Consider the following 20,735-nt stretch of genomic DNA (forward strand, 5'->3'; position numbering starts at 1 on the left):
ACGCCACTAACAAATAGAGGAAGAACAAATGGGAATGAATATAGAGCTACCTGTGGAAGTTTATCTTCCCAGCGGACAAAACAAAACCTAAGAGGCATCCCTGCCGTGCGAAAGAGAGGCCAGGCATGAAGAAGGCGATGCTTAGTCACCGTAGAGATCAACGTAGAGAGAGAGAGATAGAGGGAGAGATAGAGGGAGACAGACCAATACCGAGGTACGTAGGTAGGTAGATAAATAGATAGATAGACAGACAGATAGATGAACAGATATATAGATAGACAGATAGATGTATAGTTGGGTTACAGTTCCTTTTTTGCTGAGTTTGCCGTCTGTCGACTATACAGACTTGGTAAAACAAATACCTTCATTGGTTCGAAGGCGTTGAGTCCGGGGATGTATCTGATGAAGTCGTTGAGGAACTGTCCATCTGCATCCTGTCCCCCGAAAATGAGTACATCTCCCCCGCCAGCTACGCAGGAGTGTCCTTGTCTTGGGAGGAAGCAGTGGCTGTCGTGAATGATCTGCGTCAGTTGAAAGGAAGGAGGAGAGAAGAAAGCAGTGTTGGGGCCAGTTCCTTCTGTGGCTTCATCTTCGTCTCCCTCGACACGCCGCGGCTGTGCCTTAGGCTTTTTAGAGGCACTCAGAGAATGGATTATTTTATCGCGGCCCAGCTTCAGATGCTGCTTTGCCTTCTGCATGCGCTCGCTGGATTTGCTGCTGCTATTGCTGCCGCGTCTCTCCCCGGCCTCTGTTGAACGAGGGGTGTCTTCACGGCTCTCCACAGAAAACGAATCGGAGGGGTCCCCGGAGGGCCCCACTTCTTCTCTCTGCTCCATAAAGGCTACTTAACTATAAACACCCTTTAATACTGCAGCTCGACGGCCAAGAAAAGCCAGTAAAAGCTCAAAGCAGCACGAGCACCCTGGTAATACATAAAAACTCAGAGGCAGAAAAGAGGCAATACAAAACAACAGCGCGCGAAGACAAAAAGGAAACGAAAATATGACCTCTTCGGAAAATAAGGTACAAATCTCGAAAAATAAAAAGGCTCCAGTGTTGCCCAAATACAGGCAGGCACCATTAAAAACGGAGAAAGCTCATGAAAATCCGAGCCACCACGGAATACGTTGTGCTACTCCTCCTTGAAGCAGCAGGCGAATCCATAACCAGGATGACACTACAAGTACTGTTGCCGCTTCTTCTCCTGACGCTTTTTCCCTACTCCTGCTTGCGCTAAGGATGCTGGTGCATGCGAGACCATCGAAGCCAGTGCAGCAATCCACATGCTGGCGGGAATGCCCTGCAAAATGTTAGCTGCAGACCCGCCTGCGAGCATGAAGGCTATCAGTGGTTGCCTGACCAGATGACAGTTGTGTTTAAGTATCTGCCTTGAGTTGCCCACGCTGCTGCTGACACTGCTGCAGTCTCCACGACGATAATGCGGGGTAATTGGCAGCTATGGCAACGAAGCATCCGTTGCCCCTAACTATACTGCAGTTGTCAATGAAGTGGGCATGACTACGGAACTCCCAACATCACATTCAGTATTGCCTGTTGAGGCTGTCAGCAACCGGAAATGCAGCTGCAGTCGCAGCAGGTGCTCTAGTGCGCTTTGGTAGTAAGATTCGTTAAATAAATCTAGGCATGAAGGGATTTTGCCTCAGTAGAACGGATACAGATGCGGCTGAAGCCGAGACAACTGCTGCTGCCCTCCTGCAGGGAGAAGAGTCTTCTTAGGATGGCATGTTTATCACCATTCAAGTGCTGCCGCGTTGCTGTTGAACTGCATGCAGTTGGAGACCGTGGATCGATGACGCTTCTAGAAGTGCGTGATTTTCATGCCTGAGAAGAGTTGTTCAAAGCGGTTTTCTTATCTGCTGCTTCCAGCGGGAGATGCCGCGGAGTGCTGCGGTTGGAACATGGAGCTTCCGTGGCTTCGCCAGCGATTTCATGGGCTCAATTGAGATGAAACCGAAAAGGCGGCAGCTGTGAAAAATTCAAAAAATGGGTGTTCTTCGCTGAAACGGGCAATTGCTGCCTCGCCCCTCGTGGCGGACGAACCAGGCCCGGGCCTCTACAAGGCGCCTGCCCCAGTGCATGCAGAGAAACGAAGGCGACAAGGCTGCAAATAACGGTTCAAGAATATTTCACTATTTCTCGTTTGCTTGAAACATTCAAGCCAAACTCAAGCTGCATAGGAGAGCTCTATGGCGCCCACACACTCACGCTTGCAACTGCTGGGAATGGCGAGCTCCAGTAACGACAACACTTGAACAAAGGCCACAGGGGACAATTTTAGTGCATTTGAAACGCGTGTTATAAAAGCTTTCATGCTCTTTAAACTTGTTGAGGCTTTTGCTGTGACTGTTTCATTCTACGGTTCAGTGTTCGCCTGTCATGGTCCGCAGGCCACGGACCGGAAGGTCAGTGAAGGTTAAGGTGCACGGACAATGAGAGTGAGCATATCCCTACCAGTAGGCCTCTTATTCTCGCTTCACGAATACAGGCTAGGTTTTCGCTGTGCCAAGGTGGTTGTTCTCCATTATAAGCCCTTTCATGCAGAAACATTTGCCATCGCAAAGCCCAGGCTTTCAGGCACCGGCTTGCCTTCCATACACACATGACGGTTGAACAATCACATTTTTGTGCAGATGCCGAAGCAAGCTTAAACTTCAAATATTAGCCTATTTGTCAGTTTTTGCATCAGAGCTCATTCTCCCGAGCAAAACTGGAAATGCAGATAGAGGATGCACCACCATCCCTCTACACAATCGGGTACAGCCCCCTGACCTAGGAAACGACAGTTACTACCCCATTTGGTGCCTGAGGCAAGCCTCTGACATATGTATAAATATCTCTGCATGGAAGGCCCTCTGCAGACTTGTACAGCAGCTTGGAGCAGATAGCCTAGTGGGTCTTCCTGTGTTAGATCCCCAGATTCGCGCGGGTAAAAAATTGTCCATTGTCCCACGTGTGATCGTCCGTTAAAAACGCATGTAGGCAGCAAAATATGGAGCAGAATCTGTGAATGTGCACTTGCTTCCTGCCCCTCAAAACGGCAAAAAGTGTACCGCGTAAACGATTTGGAAGACCCCTTGCGTACTTCAACAGTTGCAGCCATACGAGTTGTGATCATGTATACTGCAGCGTCAGACATTCGGGAATAAGTCTCCACTAACGGGGAAGCTTCACTTATGCCTAGGGATGATATTCCTTCACTTAGCGGTATCTGCGGTAGTCGTTGCATGGGGAAAATTTTGAAATGCTTCTTGACGGTGCCTTACCAAGTGTTTGAGGTTAGTAGCGTACTTGCTATTTTCTGTTGTGGCTTGAGGCAGGGCGGTAGCAAAGTGTGTCCCTGCAGTTTCATCTCCAAACTTTGCCGGTCTTCTTCCAATAATAAACGATCCGTGTACTTCCTCTGGGTGTGCATCAAACACGGCAAAGACTGCCTCGTCGGCACCTTGAAGGGCTGAGAGAGGGGCCCTGTTCCCTCCAGCCGGCGTTCGGCACCAGCCTGCCCACGCATGAACGGGTCAAAAAAGGCACAGTTTGGCGTCGTTAATAAGAGTCAAGAGAACCCTGGGACCTAGCTTTTGTTCTTTAATTCGAAAACGATTGCTGGAGGGTCTCTTTTCCTCGAGTGCCTCCTGGGGCATATTGAGGAGTTGCATTTCAAGCAGGTTCGATTTGTAGGGCCGCATGCACTATAGGCAACAGGGTGGAAGCCACTGAATTTGTGGATAGAGATCCTGTGCAATGCCGTCTCACCTGGAGAGAACGAACAAACTGTAATGCGTGCTCTGGGGTCCGGCGAGCTCAACTTCAGCTGATTTCCCATGCACTGCGCCAGCGCGATACGAGCGGCCTGTGTAGCGAACAAACAAACCCCCACAATAGCTAACCAGTGTCGCTTCTTAGAGGCTGGTGGGAAAGGTCAGCAAAGTAGGTCAACGGCATACTTGGGCAAAAGGGTAGGCCAAAACGTCATAAGCGCATCTTCCATTTGCGCCTGCAGCGCACATTTCCTCGAGGAAGCTTTGGAGAACTTCATCGATGTCCTGCGTGTACACGCCTTACACAGTGCGCAAGCCGTTGTTCAAAAACAAGGACGCGAAAGTACTGGGTGAAAACAGAATGTATATTATCTCAACTTCGTTAGATTTGAGCTAAAACTGCAGTGAGAGGTAACTCGCTTTATCGGATGTGCTTGCGCTGAACAACTTGGCAAAGGCATTTTCGTTCATCCACCTAATCGCAAGCTCTGCCAGGCTTGAAACACCAATGACGACGCGGCCCCCTGGAGCCATTAGCGGTATCAAAGCGAATATTGCCTGTACAATATTGGGCAGAAAAAGCACATCATACACCGTTTTCTGCAATGCGTACACGTACAATGCGCATGGGAACTTTGATAGAAACGGTGTTCAAGCTCATTGTAAACCCCTTACGGTGTATTGGGAGTTTGTAGCTGCCACCTGGTGAAATCGGGGTCGTGAACCTTGTGTCTACCTGTATGCGACTGTGGAAGCAAGAGTTCAATAACGCACAACTTTGGCTTCATAGTAGTCTTCTTTCAGGATGTAGCCCGTACTGCGCTTGCTACCCAATTCCTTGGTCGAAGGGAGAATGTCTGTGTTGGAACACCACAACAACAATTGTGGGTCATAATATGCAGCATCCTGTAGTCGACGTACAAGAGAATGAACTGTAGACAACCTCGATTCTGGAAGTTTAATTCAGGGTCGTAGGGGCCTCGTTGTTTGCATTTCATGATGTGCAACACACTCAAACCTGTGGAAACATTGCAGGAAACACGATGCTGTCCTGTCCCCTTACCCGAATTATTAATCACAACATCGACGCTCCCAAATTGCTCTTTAAGGTTCTTGAAGAAAGTAGTTCTGCTTCTGTCGTTACACGCATCCAGTTGATGAAATCCTACGCGGACTGTCGGGTGCCGTAGGTGCTCCAAGCTCCGCTGAGAGAGGCAGAGAGAAAAGTTACAAGAAGCCAGCGGGGTGACACGATGTTTCAAACTCAGCTGAGAGCGAGGGAGAGAGAAGAGTTACAAGAAGCTATGGGTGCTAACAAAAGACCTCAAAAGCCCATCTTGGGCTATCAGTGAACTTTTGCAGTTTTCCGACGAAATTGGAACAATGGTGACCTTTGCCCACCGTGCACCGCATGGCTTCTGTTCTGGTTCTATGGTACTTACTAAGCCTTTTTCTTCATCTTTTTCAGTTATAATGACTGCATGGGGGGTGTGACTTGGAGTTTTCGACAGGCGGTTGCACACGGCGCGCACTATATCCATCCCTAGACCAGTGGTGCAGCCGACAACAACAACTACGAAGCCCCTAGTCCTAACCTTCTTGAGCTCTTCTCTCTGTTTAAGTATAAAATTTAAAGCCAACCACGCCCACTTTGCGCTCAGGAGAAAAGCCATTGTAGAAGAGTGCACCTGGAAGCCGACGCAACAAGCCGGGCCCACAAGATACGGCCTCGTGATCCAGGGTGAGGAAGACGCCACCAGAAAGATGCTCAGTCGAGTGGTTTAGTAGCCAAGTAAGACTATATAAAGCGGAAAATGCTGGCGTTGTCCCACCGAGTTCCGTCGTTCTAGGCTTGTTGCTCAGGCCTGGCGACCCCTAGGAAGGCAAAATTGTCGTTAGTGGCCACACCCACCTAGCGCTGTTCTCTTCTTGGTGCCACCAGAATTTTAAAGCCCAGTTAGGTGTTAAAGTCCATTTTAACCGTGAATGAAGCCGAACTATGCGGGGATTTTCCTCGCCAGAAGGGCTCATGTCATCTAGCGATGGTGAGCCTAGCAGTACAGTCCCACTTGAAGAACCATTTGGTACGCCCGCTGGTTCCTGCTGTAAATGAAGAACCCGTCTTTGCTCATCAGTAGAAAGCCCCTTGTATTTCGCAGAAACAGTGTACTGCTAATTCAACAACGCATGCCTTAACCCTGCCTGCAGTGAGTGTTGAACGATAACACTACAGTCACCTCGGGGAGGGTAGCCCTCCCCGAATTGGGAGAAACTACTCTACTTGGCCAAAATAAATTGCCTTATTTTGTGAAGCTTTGCTAAACTTTTCTGCAGCCCCCAACCACCTAAGAGAGATGGAAGTCGTCCGTCTGTAGCACACTACCGGTCCTGGAACTCTATAGCAGCTGCTTCTCCCTTGAGGTCTTCACTGTTGAATAGCGTCTTGGGATATCTGTATCTTCTGCTGAAACTTTTTCGTCGGCATGTTCGACGTGCAATAGCTAGCACAGCATGAGAACTGAAATAACTCACATCCCAATGGCCTCAACCGTAAAAGCATAGAAGCAAAGCTAGTTCACTCCGTACACAGCGCAGGCACTATATCGCCTAGCTGTGGTGCTTAAAACACTACAGTCTCAGCCGAAATAGTTGTCACACGGGGAACGCCTCTTCCTCTAGAGGGTTAAGCCTGTGGAGGAAGCTCTTCGCATGCGTCGAAAGCTTTGCAATGCCAATCCAACAATAGATGCCTGACTACTACTGCTCAGCATGGGCCCATGAGAGATTAGACCTATAGGCTAGAGCAAAGTCTCTTGCGTGAAGCGGCTCACACCATTCCGTCCAAGTAGTGCGTGCGCTAGCGGTGGCCCTACTTCATCAGTAGGAGCTACTAACGAAGACTGAGCAGTGGCCCTTCAGTGTCGAGACTAAGACAACGCTCAGCCAGGTGGGCGCTACCGCGGCTTGCTATTGTATCATTGCCTCAACTGCTCAGGAGGACGGGCCATTCCTCTCTTCATAAGCCGGCCTTGTCTAGAAGCTGCAGGAGCTCTTGGAGTTGTGTTCTGCGGCAAGAACAGCCAACAAACGCGCATCGAGAACTCTCTGCAATAACACGAAATATCAAGGGGTTAGTGTCAATACGCGCAGGCAGCCCTGGGATTGCCGAGCCTAAGAGTGAACAAGCACCGTTCCAAGAGTGGCACTAATGATTACGCACTTATTCGCGCGGATAGCAACAGCATCCTGGCCATTCTTCCTTGCTTGTACTGCTGCCCCATGGCTGGTGACTTCCACAAGAAGCTCCTTCAGCTTCAGTTTGCTTAAAGAAAGAGAACTGCCACTTGCCTCCTTCCCGAGGTCGGCGAGACTGACTATTGGCGACTCATTTCTGAACCATCACAGCATGATGACAGCCGTTTCATGGTAATGAATCGAGGTGGAGAACTAGCCATATCTCCCCAAAGGATAGACACTGTCAGCGCTTGTGTGTCTATGCACTGTGCATAATGACTTTATGCAGGTAAACTAAAAGTCTGCTGGTCTATGCTCCCTTGAAACCTGCCCTCAAGACCCCACACCCTGTAATCTCGATACCTCCCGATCTGAGCCAGCTGCAACTCCGCGATGCATTTGAGGAGCCGCTTGTGGTTCGTCGTTAAGCCGCGCATCACAACTTCAAAGTTGACGCTATTACAGCTGCTTCCAACGCCCTGGACGCGGCTGGCTGCCCACAACCATCCCGGGACAAAGCCACACATGGAGCCCCACTGGCTGAGTACCTCCTCCCTGCAGATTCGACTCGATACACACAAAGCATCAACCCATCGGTATGAAACCAAATGAAGAAACTGTTTCGTCATTTTTGTGTATTGTAGCAGACGACAGCCAGTCTAACATGTCTGGCTTTCCAAGAGATGCACTTGGCATCCTGGAGCCTGTTCTTCCGTGCCAGTTCTTCCGTGTGAAGCGACAAGTCTGTCTAGGAAGGGGGTTGAACACTACCAGCATCAGAATGAGCCGGAAGCGTTCGCTGGAGGCTGCATGCACCACGTCACACCTGTAATCACGCCGTGTATGGGCTGTCTCAAACACAAAGCGAAAATCGCGCAGCTCCGCCGCATCCAAAAGAACTGCATGCAATATGTGGTCAGCGCTGCAGATGAGGCGGATCTGAATCAAGCCCCAGAAACGGCACATGCATAATAGGCAGGAATAATGTGGCCATTATGTTGGCGGAGGGTAGAGTCATACAGGGAATTGACTTGCTTGCAATGAAGAAAACAAAACGCAGAAGAACGCAGAGCGCAGCAGATGATACTTGCCTTATCACAAGACGCGAGTGTCGCGAGGTGCCGACGAGTATCCGTAAGCGCCGAACTTTCGAAGCCAATAACGACGAGATATAGAGGGAAAGAAGACAGCCTCAGCAACGACTTAAGCTCCTGCAACGCGACCGCAACCCATTCTGGCAGACAACACAGCTTATTTAAGTAGCTGTGTACAAGCAACGCCTGCTTCACGAGCTAAGGGGACCTCAATATAAACATTATCAGCCCTCACCTTAACAAGCCTCTCGCAGCAGGAGCTGCTCCCTCCTGCAGGCTGCGAAGCAGCAATGGTAGCTGCTGCTGCTGCTGTGTATTTCGTCTGCGTGCGAAGGTGGCCGCGGATAACCTGCCCAGCTGCTTGTAGAGCCTGGTGGAGTTTAAACTCGCGTTGATAGGCATTAAGAACGAAGCAAAAGCCGTCCCTGTGCGTCAACACCCAATGGACACAGTTTGCGCTCTGTATTGAGGCCTAGATGATTGCCGTGCCACAGCAAACGTAACAGTCTGTGTGCGTGCGTGTCCACCCTGCACTACTGTTTCGATTGTACTATCCTATAGTTGAAGATATATGTCGGGAAATTGAACGACAGTTCAGTACCTCAGGTGCGAGCTGGCGAACTCGCGCAACAAACGCCCTTTGCTGCCGCATCCCGCAACCAGGATGTTCCAACCGCTCATCAGAAGGCACCTCCATCGCACCCCCAACAGTTGCAACTGCAGTAGCACAGAATCCGGGAAAAGCGAGATGTAACGGAGGGCCTGAATCTACGCTGATAGTCACCGATGGAAGAGGCTGGAAGGGCAGAACAGCTTCCTCAAGCCTCTGCTGTAGTGTAGACAGCCTTCACAGTGTCATTCACTTTGCCTCACTTGTTCCTTCATTAGGCACTCCTTCGTTAGGCCGTTTTGCTCGGGCAGATTCAAAACGCCTTCTTGCAGCTGTCGTATCGGATGTAGCCCTGTAACAAGAAGCGGCACTCAGGAAACAGCCGAACGCTTACTTCCACTCAAAACAGCAGTAAGCACCGTGAGGTGCGTGAGTGAGGCTTACGGCGACAAATCAAATATTGGGATGTAACACCACCGTACCTGGGTCTCCAAATACTTCCAACGGAGCAATATCGGGATGTTTCTCCTGGGTGGGGTCGCTGCTACTCGTGCTGCCTCGCTCTGCGTGCGTCGCGTGTCCTGTATGCGTGTCTGCTTGAGCCCCCTTCTTGAGGCTTTGTCCTTCCTTGGCGGGAGATTTCTGCTGCTTGATCTTGCTGATGAAGCTAAGCAGACAAGCGGGCAGACTAACAGGCGAGCTGGGTGCAGGTACGCTCGAACAAAACAACAAATCGTAGGCGGCCAGAAGCACCGGATTATCCTCATCCTCCATGAGTCGCGGATTTTCAAGAGGCGAAACAGCTGCGGCTGTCTCTGGGTTAAAGGCACTTCTGCATAAACAGAACAAGTCCACAACGCATCCAAACACGCTGTAGCTTGTATACAAGCGCCTATGTATACACTTCGTAGGAATAGCTATACAACACAATTCGCAAACAACAGCCACAGTGTTCTCAGTGTTCTCAGTATGCAAGCCCTAGTATGCGCTGCTGTTCACTGGGGGCTTTTCAACGACAATAACTACGATCCAATTGCCCTCTAGATTTGTTTCTTTGACTCCCTACCTCTGGTACCCTTTCTGGTCTACAGTTGGCACGCATCCACCCTCCTCTTCCTCTGCTCCTTCTTCCCCGCTGCTGCTGCTGCTGCTGCTGCTATCCTCCCCTAATTCGCAGCCTTTCGTTCGCTTCCGCCTTTGTCTTCTAGTGCTGTGTGCCGCATTCAATACACATGAGCTATGGTGGGCACAATAATATTATATCTGTAAAGGTTTCCATATAAGGCGGGCAAGTAAGAAACATCCAAACGTACTTAAGAATGCACTCGTGAAGCGAGGAAGACAAATTGAAGACACTTTCAGAGCTAACTCTTGGGCATCCAACCCCATTATGCTTTTATATACGCACCAACAAGTTCAGAAGAGGACGGTCAAGGAAACTAAGGGGTTGGGCCATCTTCTTACCCAAACTGGAGCCGTCGCGAGTGAGCGTCTGCAAGCCGCTGCAGTTGATGCAGGCGTTCTTTGTGCTGTCTATTTGACCACTGCAGCAGGCGGCGGGCTCTGTCCGCACCTCGAAAGCAAGAAACATTGTAGTTGGCTGCTGCTAGGTTAACCCCCAACTCCACCGGCAGAGTCAGACGCAAGTTGCTGCTTCGGCCCGCCTCGGGCTCCAACAGCGGCCTGAAACGACCAAATTGGCGCACAAGCCAAGCAGCATCTCCCTCCCCGAAGGCAGAAACCTCAACGCTGCCTTCACTGTGTCTCGCAGAAGGTATTGGGGCCATAACTTAGAGATGTGGCGTTGTACAACTGTCCTCCCGGCAGAAAGACAGTTGGGCTGAAGACACCAGCTTTGCAAGAGTGATTGTGTGACCGCGTTAGTGAAACGCAAAAGAAACTCAGTGCAGGCCCCGCGTTCAAGCACAGCAGGAAAAGCAAAAAACCTCTTCAGAACCGCTGGGCTTGTCGTCGGAAGGCAACTTCAAAGCCGGAGAAGAACGGGTGCTGCCACGTGAAACCGGCAAAACTAACGCATGACTTAATGCAGTTTAAGGGGTTCCACCGAGTTAAAAAGGCAAATACCTGAGACGTGCATGTGAACATATCAATATTCATATTTTCAGTCGGCAGCCGTTGCATGTTGAGGCGTCGCCCGGTGGGGTCGTTCGCATGCAATAGTCTGTCTGTCGGCTGTTCTCGCTCTGTAGTGCGGAGGCACTACAATGTGTCTCAGTTGTGACCTCTAGCGGCTTTATGATTGTTAAGGGAAAAAATATTAAGGATCTTAGGGACTAGGCCATTATTAGTTAGGAAAAGGAATTAGTACTACTAATTGTTCTAGGGAAGTGGATACCATAGGTGAAGTCATAGATAGTACGATTAGTTAGCCAGTTATTCACGCCTGCCTTCTAGTGCAGTGCTTAGTCACTACTTCCGGTACCACCAGATAGGACTTCTAGAGGTGTGAAAAATGGGAAAGAAGTAGGAACTATTATGTCAGTGAATATGGCTTTTTTGTATGGATAACAGCTTTGTAGGTCAGACACCTGACCGTGTTGTCGCTGCTCCATTATTTCCCCGCTATTGTATGGGTTGGGCACTGATCCCCAGTGGAGACCGGGGGTCAGTTCTAATTATTCTTGTCAGTTAGTTCTAGTATTATGGGAACTTCCCTTGTTAATAATGGAGACTCGAACATGTTTTTGGAACTTCAAGTATGGGAATTTGGGTAGTTAGGTTGTAGTTAGGAAGCCCGGCACTACGAGATAAGTAGGCACAGGATATCAAGCGGGAGTAACTGTCGGGTCAGTTGCCGGTACCAGGGACGCGACTATATCTGGCGCGGGCTTGTCGGTGTCTGGGGACGGGGCGGCAGCGCTGGATGAAGAAGCGTGGCAGGCGTCGGCTACTTGATTGCGTACTCCTGGCAGATAAGTAATCGTAAGATCAGGGAATTCTGCGAGGAAATCTAGCCAATGGGCAGTAAGGCCGCGTAGGAGTTTAGAGGCCTTGAGCTGCTGGAGGTATGTGAGGGCCTGGTGATCAGTAAAGGCCGTCACTGGATATCCGTAGTAGATGGGCCCATTTAGCGAGGGCAGAAACAAGCTCCAGAAGTTCTTGATCATAGACGGAGTATCTTGCCTGGGTTGGGGTCATCACGCGGCTCACGAATCCTATGGGTTGGCCTTCCTGCTCTAGGACGGTACCCACGGCATACCCCGAAGCGTCAACGGCTTCCAGCTGTCGGGAACCGGTAAAACATGTAGTCAACGAGACGCTGTTTCAGCCTACTCACCGCGAGCGTATGCTCAGACCATTGGAAGGTGGCCCCCTTCCGAGGGAGGTCCACAAGCAGTCGGACAGCCGTTGCAAACTCAGGCCATGCCCTTATTGCCTGAAACTTTGTCGGCGGCAGGTTTTGTCCAAGTCTCTCAATCAGAATCCCGCTGGTCTATTACAGCAGTTGATGATTCCTTCATGACGCTGGAGTCATGTCATCTTAGATTTCATCACTGATCTACCTCTCACAACTTCAGGGAATGATACCATTGTGGTCCTTGTGGGCTCTCTTAGCAAAATGGCACATTTCATTCCTGCTAAGAAATCTCGTACGGCAGCTAACACCTTTAAGATACTCGCAGACAGGTTAATCCGGTACCACGGATTCCCGGATGCGCCTATCTCGGACAGGGACTCCCGATTTTAGTCCGAAGTGTGGTCACAATTATCCTCCCGCTTTAGCATCACCAGAGCTATGTAATCGCCATACTGCCCACAGAAGGATGGACAGACGGAGAAGGTCAATCGTACTCTCGAGGAAATGTTGCGCACATATAACCAGGCGGATGAGCGTGACTGGGAAAGGCTTCTACCTTCCTTGGAGCCCGCCTACAATACCACGCACCACACCAACACAGAGCTTTCTCCATTCGAGGTCATGATTGGAGGAAACCTGGTCACGGCGGCTGATCTTGACATCCTTGGCACCTTTTCCCCCACGCTCTCATCCCCGATGACTAGGCTTTTCCGACAGCTCTGTGACCGCGCACGTGGACATATCCTGAAGGCGAATTGGGGGCAGAAGTTCTATGCGGATTCCAAGCGCCGGAGCGTTGAGTACGAGGTAGGCGACAGGGCAGGGCTCAGCGCCAAACACCTCTTAGTACTGAATCATTGCCCCAAGTTTGAGCCCCGCTACCAAGACCCCTTCACAATAACTGAACGTATAGTGAACATGGCCTACAGCATTGCTCTGCCCCCCACCTACGAGGGACACAACTTCTTCCCCGTCTGTCAGCTGGCCCTCCACCGTCCGCGGTGGGATGCCCAGGTACAGCGGGAAGCCCCGGTGGGCTGGCCACCTATCTGCGACGAAGCCGGCAAACCAACTGACCAATTTCTCGTGAACCACATTCTCGATCAGCAGGGAATGGGGGAGTTCGCTGGTTACCTCGTTAAATGGGGAGGCGCCCCCGAAGAGCGGGCTCCATGGGAACCAGCACACCACGTTGAAGGTTGTCCAGCATTAGTACGTGCTTGGAAGCGGCGCGGGCATAAACAGCTACGGGATCAACGATATCAGACCCGCTCGCCTGCTTCTGACCCTCCTTCCTCCCCCTCTTAATCCCCGTGTAGGTGTTGTAGCCTCCTTGCTGTACCAACGGGGGGGAGAGGCTGTCTGCGCACCCTGTTGGTGCTCTATATGCTGTTATCCTGTTGGTGCTTTATATGCGTTTCCTTAGCATAGGCCAGTTACATAGTAGCCAGTGTTGCTGGAGGCTAGCAGTAGACGACGTCTAGCCTATCAGTGTTTCTAGGGTCTTGTGGGGTACAGATTTACAGTAGTCAGCGTTTCCATACACTTGCAGTACACAAATAGTAGGAGAAAAACAGTAAACTAAGGTAGCTTCACTAGAGAAGCGGTAATAGTTGTGGAATCTGTAATAGTAGTCGCAATTAGGAAAGAAGCAGGTGCCAGCACAACTAGTAGGTGTCAGTCATATTGTCCATAGGAGTTAGTGTCTCAAGCATAGGGGCATCCCATATACTCAGTAGTGGCCTGTCTTCTTAGTGTATAGCAGAGCTATTGCAAGAGCTGCGCGGAAGGCAGTTCGCGTGTGTATAAAACATGGCGAACTCCGACATTGTGGAGTGTGATCCTATTGACCTTCTCCGTTCAGTTTGTTAGATGAAATCGGGAGAAAGACCCCCCAAGAAGCAGTATAATATTTTCTCTAGGTATATCTGTTAGAATGTCATCGAATATAATGAAGCTATGAATGTGATTCTGGTATTACAATGCATGGCCGAGGAACTTTTGTTGGTGACCATGTTAAGGGGCTTGAAATCGATGCGCACTCGCCACATGCATTGAACATCCATCGATTTATCTCCCCACTGGTAGCTCATTGTTAGAAATGCCCCGACGGCGGAATGTATGCGTTCCTCCTCCGTCCGCCCCAGCATAGGAGCCTCTTCCCTACCTTCTTTTTTTGACACTGATTCAAGTCGTCTAACCGTAGAAGCTGCAAATGAAGTTGGAATGGCCGGGATGTGTAGTCTTTCTCCGCTTACCGAAACGCGCACTTAAATGCTGTGTTTAGGTTTGTGCATCTGCATCTCCACTGTCTCACCAACGGCAAGCCGAGGAGAGTGACCTGATGGACAGGTGCAAATTAGAACTCCCTAAGCATGGAAATATGACATATTTGTTCTTTAGTATCTCGCGTGATCTTTATGTAATGCCCCACATCGTGCGTCATTAGTACTATACGCAGAGTGTAACCACAGAGAGTGTGTAGAAGAATGCATTCAAATGTATATCCTCGCACTATCTTCAGGTTCACTTCACAACCTGTGTAGACCAGCGGTGACGACGCCTGTCGGTAAATGCACACTACGATAAGGACAGAGTTAACTCATAGACTTCTGATAGGGTGGTAGGTTTCGTTTTTTTTTTCATTCTTCGGTGCGTTGGTTTTCCATAATCTTTGCGAGCTCAATTCCTTCGAATGCCAGCTTGCTCTCAGCTTCTCTGCTGTCCTTTTTCCGGAAGAACAGGAACCGTGTTCTCCGTTCTACCTTTTCTAATCAACGGTGGATATTTCTCCACATCATGCTATATCGATCGCTTCATATGTGTGCACTTTCCAAAGTCTGCCGTAGCCTCTTCCCGTGTCGAGCTAGAATTGGCATTGGCCTACATCGGAAAGCTTGCCAGAAAGCATTCATATTTTGCATGTGCTCCGAGAAAGCACTAGCCCTGCTGAGATAAACCCACCATTGTCGTGTTTCCCCCTTCAATAGGAAAGCTGAAAACACCAACTGCATTCCTCCTGTTGTTTGAGCCAAAAGCCAGGCAGAGACAAGAGACTCGTGCACCTCCAATGCACAGCGGATACCGTCAAATATGGATAGCTGGGAGAGGTGCAGACATCCTTCAACTTCTGCACATAATCTAAGATTAACTGTTCTTACAGCGGAGAAGAGTTCTTGGTGTTGATTCAGCTCAATGAGGCCTCAAACCCTTGGTTGATAGCCTAGCAGAGGGCATTATCCTGGTCAGTATCTATTTTGCAAGAGAAGCAAAATGTTGACATTTAACAAAGCTTTTGGGCGATTTCGAGAGTCTTTTTGCATGTATGCATGCTTTTAGCCCAATCGGCACTATTTATGGTTATGCACCGTTCCGCTGTGTTCTGGAATGAGGCTCATTGTTCACATCAGCGCCTCGGAAAACACGCGATGCTACCAAGTCTATCTCGGCTCCCTGGTTCTTATCCAGTGACAATAATGAGCCGCACTCTGGAGTAGAAATACTTAAGACGAGAGTTCCTTAAATGCAACTGGCATCTCTCCGCACTGTACAGGCGTGTTGCGCTTCGCCGATTAAGCGCATGTAATTTCGGGAGGGGAGCTGGGCGGCCATGATATGCAACATAGCGAGTCATAACATGCACCGCAGGCCCCCACACAAGCAAGATCACGCCTTCGTTGCTTTATCCATGAACATTGTATTTAGGACATACGGGCCAGCATCATAGAGAGTATCTACACGCTAAGGCCTATAGGTTTTACAACTATTGAATTGTGTCCACGCTTGAACAGTTGTCAGTCTGACGGCAATTACAATTACACAAAAATACACGAACCAACTTAACAGCGAATGCCTCATGGGCAGCCCCATCCCCTTCCACAGCGAGTGGGAAGTTTATGCCTTCTCAACGGATAAAGCTTGAGGAGGCCTACGCCAGCCTCAATGTCTTGCGCAAGGCCCAAATGAACTATCAACCCTTGGAATGCTCAAGGGATTCCCGAGTACGGTTGCGGAAGAATGCGGGGAGTGGGGGGGGGAGGCGGGACAGACAGAGAGAGGGCACGCCAAGCATCTCAGCCCGTGTCCTGCTATTGTTTGTTTGTGTAACTGGGGTTTATTGGGCTGCATTTCATGCTTCATACCTTAATAATCGAGATAGAATTATAGGAACAAGGATGTTAATAAAGATTAGTGCAAAGAGGTCGGCACCAATGCACGCAACCCAGGACTGGCCGCCTATACCGTCGAGAAGGGATGAGTGGAAGAGACCCTGTAGAAGACAACATCTTGAGGCTTAAACCCGTTTGGTTGTATTCCGAAGCACTATATGTGGCCCAATCCAACTTTGAACAATATTTTAACAGTAGACTAATATTATTTTCGCCTAGCCATCGTCGTAGAAGACTGGGAAGGGGCCACCTCTTGTTCCGAGGCCCTGCTTGTCTGTGTGTTCCATGAACACTGCTGCGCAGTGCCACGCCTGCTACATCCTGCAGCCATCGTTCCTGCTGTTTCAATTGCTTCATTTAATTGAAAGTTGAAGTTGAGCAGCAGAAAATTTGCCACGTTGACTTCTTTTTGGCTGTGACAGAGTCGCAGACCGTGCAGATGCAGCTACAGCCCACCTCCTCCTGACGCGAGCACAGTTGGTGGTTTGTTGGTTGGTGGTTTTTTGATGTAATGCAACAGAACCTGTGAAGCAAGTCTTCTATTTTCTCTTGGACGTGCGGCTATAACCTCCTCTCCACAATGGCGGCCTTCCGCCGGGCAGTGCCTCTCCTTGTGGCCTTCGTTGTGGTGGCGTTCTTCTCCTTGGGCCCTACCCCACATCACTTTGGCTGTCTACAAACCCAAGCTCGTGCTTCAACCGGTCGGGCGGTGAGTATTGGGGCGCTGCAGCCGCATCCGCAGTTGCCCCTGCGGCTACATTTCCCCTGAACTCTGCGTCTCCACTGCCGCATCCCACTTCTCTAGATACATAGCTGACTGTACTTGCATGTTCTCACAGCACAGGAGCTTTCTGTGCATGGAGTGAATGCTCTGTGTTGAGGTTTTTGCTTGCATCCGTGCAGGGCAAGGGCCCCGTCCGGATTATGAGGAAAACAGCCTCGTATCCGAAACCGAAAACGCCGACGCAGCCTGTTCGCCGCAGCGTACCGCTGCAACCACTTCCCAAGCAGCAGCCTCCCGCTGTACAGACACAACCACCTGCTGTATACCAGGGCCCCCGCTTCAGTGCCTCTGGGGCCCCTGCAGCACACCCAACCCAGCCTGCTCGCACTCCGCCTGTGCAGGCCCCTGCTGCTACAGCAACGGGACCTCAGCTGACAGCCCCGCCGGCGCATGCCCAGGGCTCAACCCAGACTTCTCACCCTCCCACAGCAGCCCCATGGGGGGCGCCTCAGCAACAATCCTCTTCATCCTCTTCAGCATTTGCAGATGCAAAGGGCCCACAGCAGCCTGCCACAAACACACCAGCAGCAGTAGGGCTGCCCGCCAATGCAACAACTCAAAGGGGACCTAATCAGTCAACAGCACCAACACCATCAGCGGGAACTGGGGACCGTCAGCAGCAGGCTGCCACACCGATGACAGCTGCAGCAGGGGCAACCCAGCAGCCGGCGAATCTTACGCATGCTGCTGTAGGGGACCCGCAGAAGCCTACTGCTGCCCAGCAACCTGTTGCTACTCAGCAGCAGACTGGGGCTGCGCAGCAGCCTCCAGCGGGTGCATTTACTGCTCCCACCTCGTCGAATCCCCCCTTCCACGCCCCTGCGAGTGGTTACCATCAGCAACCGCTTGCTCCTGCTGCTTCTCCATCTTACCCGTTTAGTGGCCAACAGCACGCAGGCTACGCTTATGGCCAGCAGGCAGCCCATCCACCCGTTGGGGGTCAGGGCTTCCCCCCACCTTCGGGTGTGCCTGCTACTTATATGCATGCGCCGGGGCACACCCCGGCAGCGGCTTCCTCAGCCCCACCAGTAGCCCCTTCTGCAGCACAGGCAAGTACGGGCCCCTCTCTCACGCGCACAGCTATCACTTCAGCTGTAGGTGCTGCAGTGGGGAGTATGGTGGGCTCCGCAGTAACAAACTCCATGATGCGCCACTCAGCCGGCTCTAAGGAAGGGGCCCCAGCAACACCTGCCCCTGCTGCAGGTGCTAGCGACAGCAGCAGCAACAACAACAACAGCAGCAGCGACGCAAGCAGCAGCGGCAGTGACACGAGCAGTAGCGGCAGCGACGCAAGCAGCAGCGGCAGCGACGCAAGCAGCAGCGGCACACCCACGGCATCTGCTGCAGCAAGTGGTGGTGCCACAGCTCAGGAGCAGCTGCTCGCACCGCAGGACAAGCAGGTGAGTCTTCCTCTTTTCTTTTTAGGAGTCGGAAACGACGAATTAGAGAACAGCGTTAAAGGGCCCCAAGCCTTCGGCCAACAAGTGCAGGACGCCGTAGTGCAGGCGCTGGGGGTTCCTAGCACCCGCGTCATGCTCGAGGAGGTGTCCGTGAAAAAAGGCCTCATCAGCAGCACCGGCGTCGCCAACACCAGCGGAAGAGGCAACGAAAGCGGCAGCAGCGGCAGCGATGGCACCAGCGGCAGCAAACAACTTTCAGATGTTACTGTGCGTCTCAGCGTTCTCCCCGTCCCAACCGTGGGATCTTTGGAGCCTACAGCCGGGGACTTGGCCGCAGAAGTGAAGCGACAGCTAGACCAGCCGGCTAGCTACCTTTCACGATTGCTCCGTTCAGCGTTCTCTGAACTGCCTGCGCCAGTTACAGAAGATTCAGAGGCATTTCTGGATGCTGCTGCAGGGGGGGGAAGGGTGAGGACTGCTGCAGCAGCAGCGAAGACGGCAGAGAATGCTGCAGCACCAGCAGGCTCGCCTCAAGGTGCAGCAGCAGGCCTGCCCTGTTTGTTGTTGCTACTGGGGAGCACCGTTTTCCTGTGGATATAACAGAGCTAAGAAGGAAAAGAATATGCATGGGTTGCCCCATTCATGCGCCGCCTCTATCTCTTGAAAGGGGAGGCTCTTCAGTTCTGGTTCAGTGCAGGTGCCGCCCTGCAGGCACTTTCAAAACGATCAACCAGCCCACAGACTGAGAGGCAGCTCGCCCTTCATTATAGGGCTCCCACGAGCAGTAGCTGTAGTAGCTGCTGTTACTGCACTCGGGCCGACGCTAGCCCGAGAGGAAGAAGATGTTGAATTTCTGTCTCTGTACAGTGTGCCCCTCTTCCAGAGATATATCTGCCATCTACCCGCAGCTCTCCTTTTGCCTTGCTTCTCTGATAATCTCTCCGCATGCAGCTATTGCATGCACTGCGTGTGCAGTTCCGTTCGGTCAGATGCGTGTGATGGATGGGATCGTGAGCGATGCACACCGCTCGAAACTGGCTGCATATGCGTGCTTGCGATTATCTGTGTATTTGTCAGTAGTGACCTAGTGCCTCTGAGACGGCTGTCTTGTTTAAACCGCAGCGGCTCTCCTTCCCCCAGCTGCGCTGTCAGTACAGCCCACGTCAGATGCGACCATTGCTTCTTTGTCGGCCAAATGCCAGCTAGCTAGCTGCCTGACGGGCGGCAGCGCAGTCTAAAGTCTTCTCTGTAGACAGAGGCCAGCAAACTAGGTAGCCAACCATTGTCTAGCCAGTTAGGTAGCAAGCAAGCTAGCATGTGGCCAGCTATTCAGCTATGGCAGGTAGTTGCACTGCAGCCTTTTCTGCGCATCAGCACAGGTAGAGCTCCAGAAGGATGCAGGCTGCTTCCCCACCCTCAATCTGTCTGCTACCTCTTCCCCCCTTCGGATGCTGCTTCTCAGCTCGTGTTTCTTCTCAGTCATCCCCCGGCTGTGGTCTCTGCCTATACCATGCATATGTCTCCTCTCCGGTTGACTGCAGACGCACCAGATCCGCTTGCATGCATCTGCTCTGAGACAGTTGAATTATTCCAGCCTAGGCTGCAAATATGTCGTCGATGTCGTCGACAGGCACCGCCTGGGCTTTGCTCTTCTTTAGGTCCTGGAGGCACTTCTGCCGCATGGCCTCGTTGAGAGATCCATCAGGCAGCACATCTTGCCTTTGATAAAACTGAATGTACGACTCTGCAAAAAGACCCACAACGAACAACTATTTGCCCTCTTTGTTGTCCGTTGTCACCAGGCACAAGAGCATTGGATTCCAAAACATCGAAAACATCGCAAAGAAGTCGCTGCAAGTATGAAGAAAAACAAAAACAAACGCGAAAAACATAAGCAACCCCTACCTGATAGCGCCACAAACTGAGGAAGTACGGGGGTTACACGCAAGTCTTCCATTTCGTGCCATTCGTTTGTTGGCTGCAGACAAACAAAACAGTGCAACAAGCACACGTGGAAGAGAATGAAGGAAATAGTGCGAATACAATATACCCCAATATGTCTGGAGGAAAATACTAATTGTTCTGTCAAAATACATATGCATATATATCCCCGTACGGGGGAGAATACTACACGATAAAAACTATCTCCAGCGGCGCAAATATGCAAGGTATCGTTTAAGCCTCATACATTTTTGTCTGCGTCACCATTTACAGTGAGAACTATTCATCAAGATCTCTGTCTTCATCTATATGTGAAACTACTCAACATTTTCCCCAGTAAATGTTGAGCAGTTTCACATATGGATGAAGGCAAATCGTACTATATATATATATATATATATATATATA

General features: G+C 50.9%; 7 protein-coding genes across 7 annotated transcripts; 2 read left to right on the forward strand and 5 right to left on the reverse strand.

Moving 5' to 3' along the window:
- Nucleotides 1–299: 299 nt before the first annotated feature.
- EMWEY_00038330 (kelch motif domain-containing protein, putative) lies at nt 300–836 on the reverse strand (the record flags this gene model as incomplete). The annotated part of the gene is made up of 1 exon (XM_013482326.1): nt 300–836. The coding sequence occupies one exon, from the start codon at nt 834–836 to the stop codon at nt 300–302; it is 537 nt and encodes a 178-aa protein (XP_013337780.1).
- Nucleotides 837–4,169: 3,333 nt separating this feature from the next.
- EMWEY_00038340 (hypothetical protein, conserved) lies at nt 4,170–5,317 on the reverse strand (the record flags this gene model as incomplete). The annotated part of the gene is made up of 4 exons (XM_013482327.1): nt 4,170–4,334; nt 4,551–4,633; nt 4,840–4,981; nt 5,219–5,317. The coding sequence occupies 4 exons, from the start codon at nt 5,315–5,317 to the stop codon at nt 4,170–4,172; spliced, it is 489 nt and encodes a 162-aa protein (XP_013337781.1).
- Nucleotides 5,318–6,792: 1,475 nt separating this feature from the next.
- Nucleotides 6,793–10,501, reverse strand: EMWEY_00038350 (origin recognition complex subunit 2, putative; the record flags this gene model as incomplete). The annotated part of the gene is made up of 11 exons (XM_013482328.1): nt 6,793–6,841; nt 6,997–7,167; nt 7,374–7,565; nt 7,837–7,909; nt 8,098–8,221; nt 8,340–8,529; nt 8,706–8,821; nt 8,978–9,066; nt 9,197–9,546; nt 9,781–9,924; nt 10,179–10,501. 11 exons carry the CDS (start codon nt 10,499–10,501, stop codon nt 6,793–6,795), a joined length of 1,821 nt encoding a protein of 606 aa, XP_013337782.1.
- Nucleotides 10,502–11,500: 999 nt separating this feature from the next.
- EMWEY_00038360 (hypothetical protein) lies at nt 11,501–11,842 on the reverse strand (the record flags this gene model as incomplete). The annotated part of the gene is made up of 1 exon (XM_013482329.1): nt 11,501–11,842. One exon carries the CDS (start codon nt 11,840–11,842, stop codon nt 11,501–11,503), a length of 342 nt encoding a protein of 113 aa, XP_013337783.1.
- A 695-nt stretch (nt 11,843–12,537) lies between these two features.
- On the forward strand, nt 12,538–13,341 carry EMWEY_00038370 (T10P12.3 protein, related; the record flags this gene model as incomplete). Its single annotated transcript, XM_013482330.1, has 1 exon — nt 12,538–13,341. One exon carries the CDS (start codon nt 12,538–12,540, stop codon nt 13,339–13,341), a length of 804 nt encoding a protein of 267 aa, XP_013337784.1.
- Nucleotides 13,342–16,782: 3,441 nt separating this feature from the next.
- EMWEY_00038380 (hypothetical protein, conserved) lies at nt 16,783–18,986 on the forward strand (the record flags this gene model as incomplete). The annotated part of the gene is made up of 2 exons (XM_013482331.1): nt 16,783–16,911; nt 17,106–18,986. The coding sequence occupies 2 exons, from the start codon at nt 16,783–16,785 to the stop codon at nt 18,984–18,986; spliced, it is 2,010 nt and encodes a 669-aa protein (XP_013337785.1).
- Nucleotides 18,987–19,981: 995 nt separating this feature from the next.
- EMWEY_00038390 (hypothetical protein) lies at nt 19,982–20,343 on the reverse strand (the record flags this gene model as incomplete). The annotated part of the gene is made up of 2 exons (XM_013482332.1): nt 19,982–20,130; nt 20,292–20,343. 2 exons carry the CDS (start codon nt 20,341–20,343, stop codon nt 19,982–19,984), a joined length of 201 nt encoding a protein of 66 aa, XP_013337786.1.
- Between the last annotated feature and the right edge of the window lie 392 nt (nt 20,344–20,735).

The sequence above is a fragment of the Eimeria maxima genome, genomic scaffold (genome assembly GCF_000499605.1).
Source record: "Eimeria maxima Weybridge genomic scaffold, Emw_scaff592, whole genome shotgun sequence".
Classification (NCBI taxonomy): Eukaryota; Apicomplexa; class Conoidasida; order Eucoccidiorida; family Eimeriidae; genus Eimeria; species Eimeria maxima.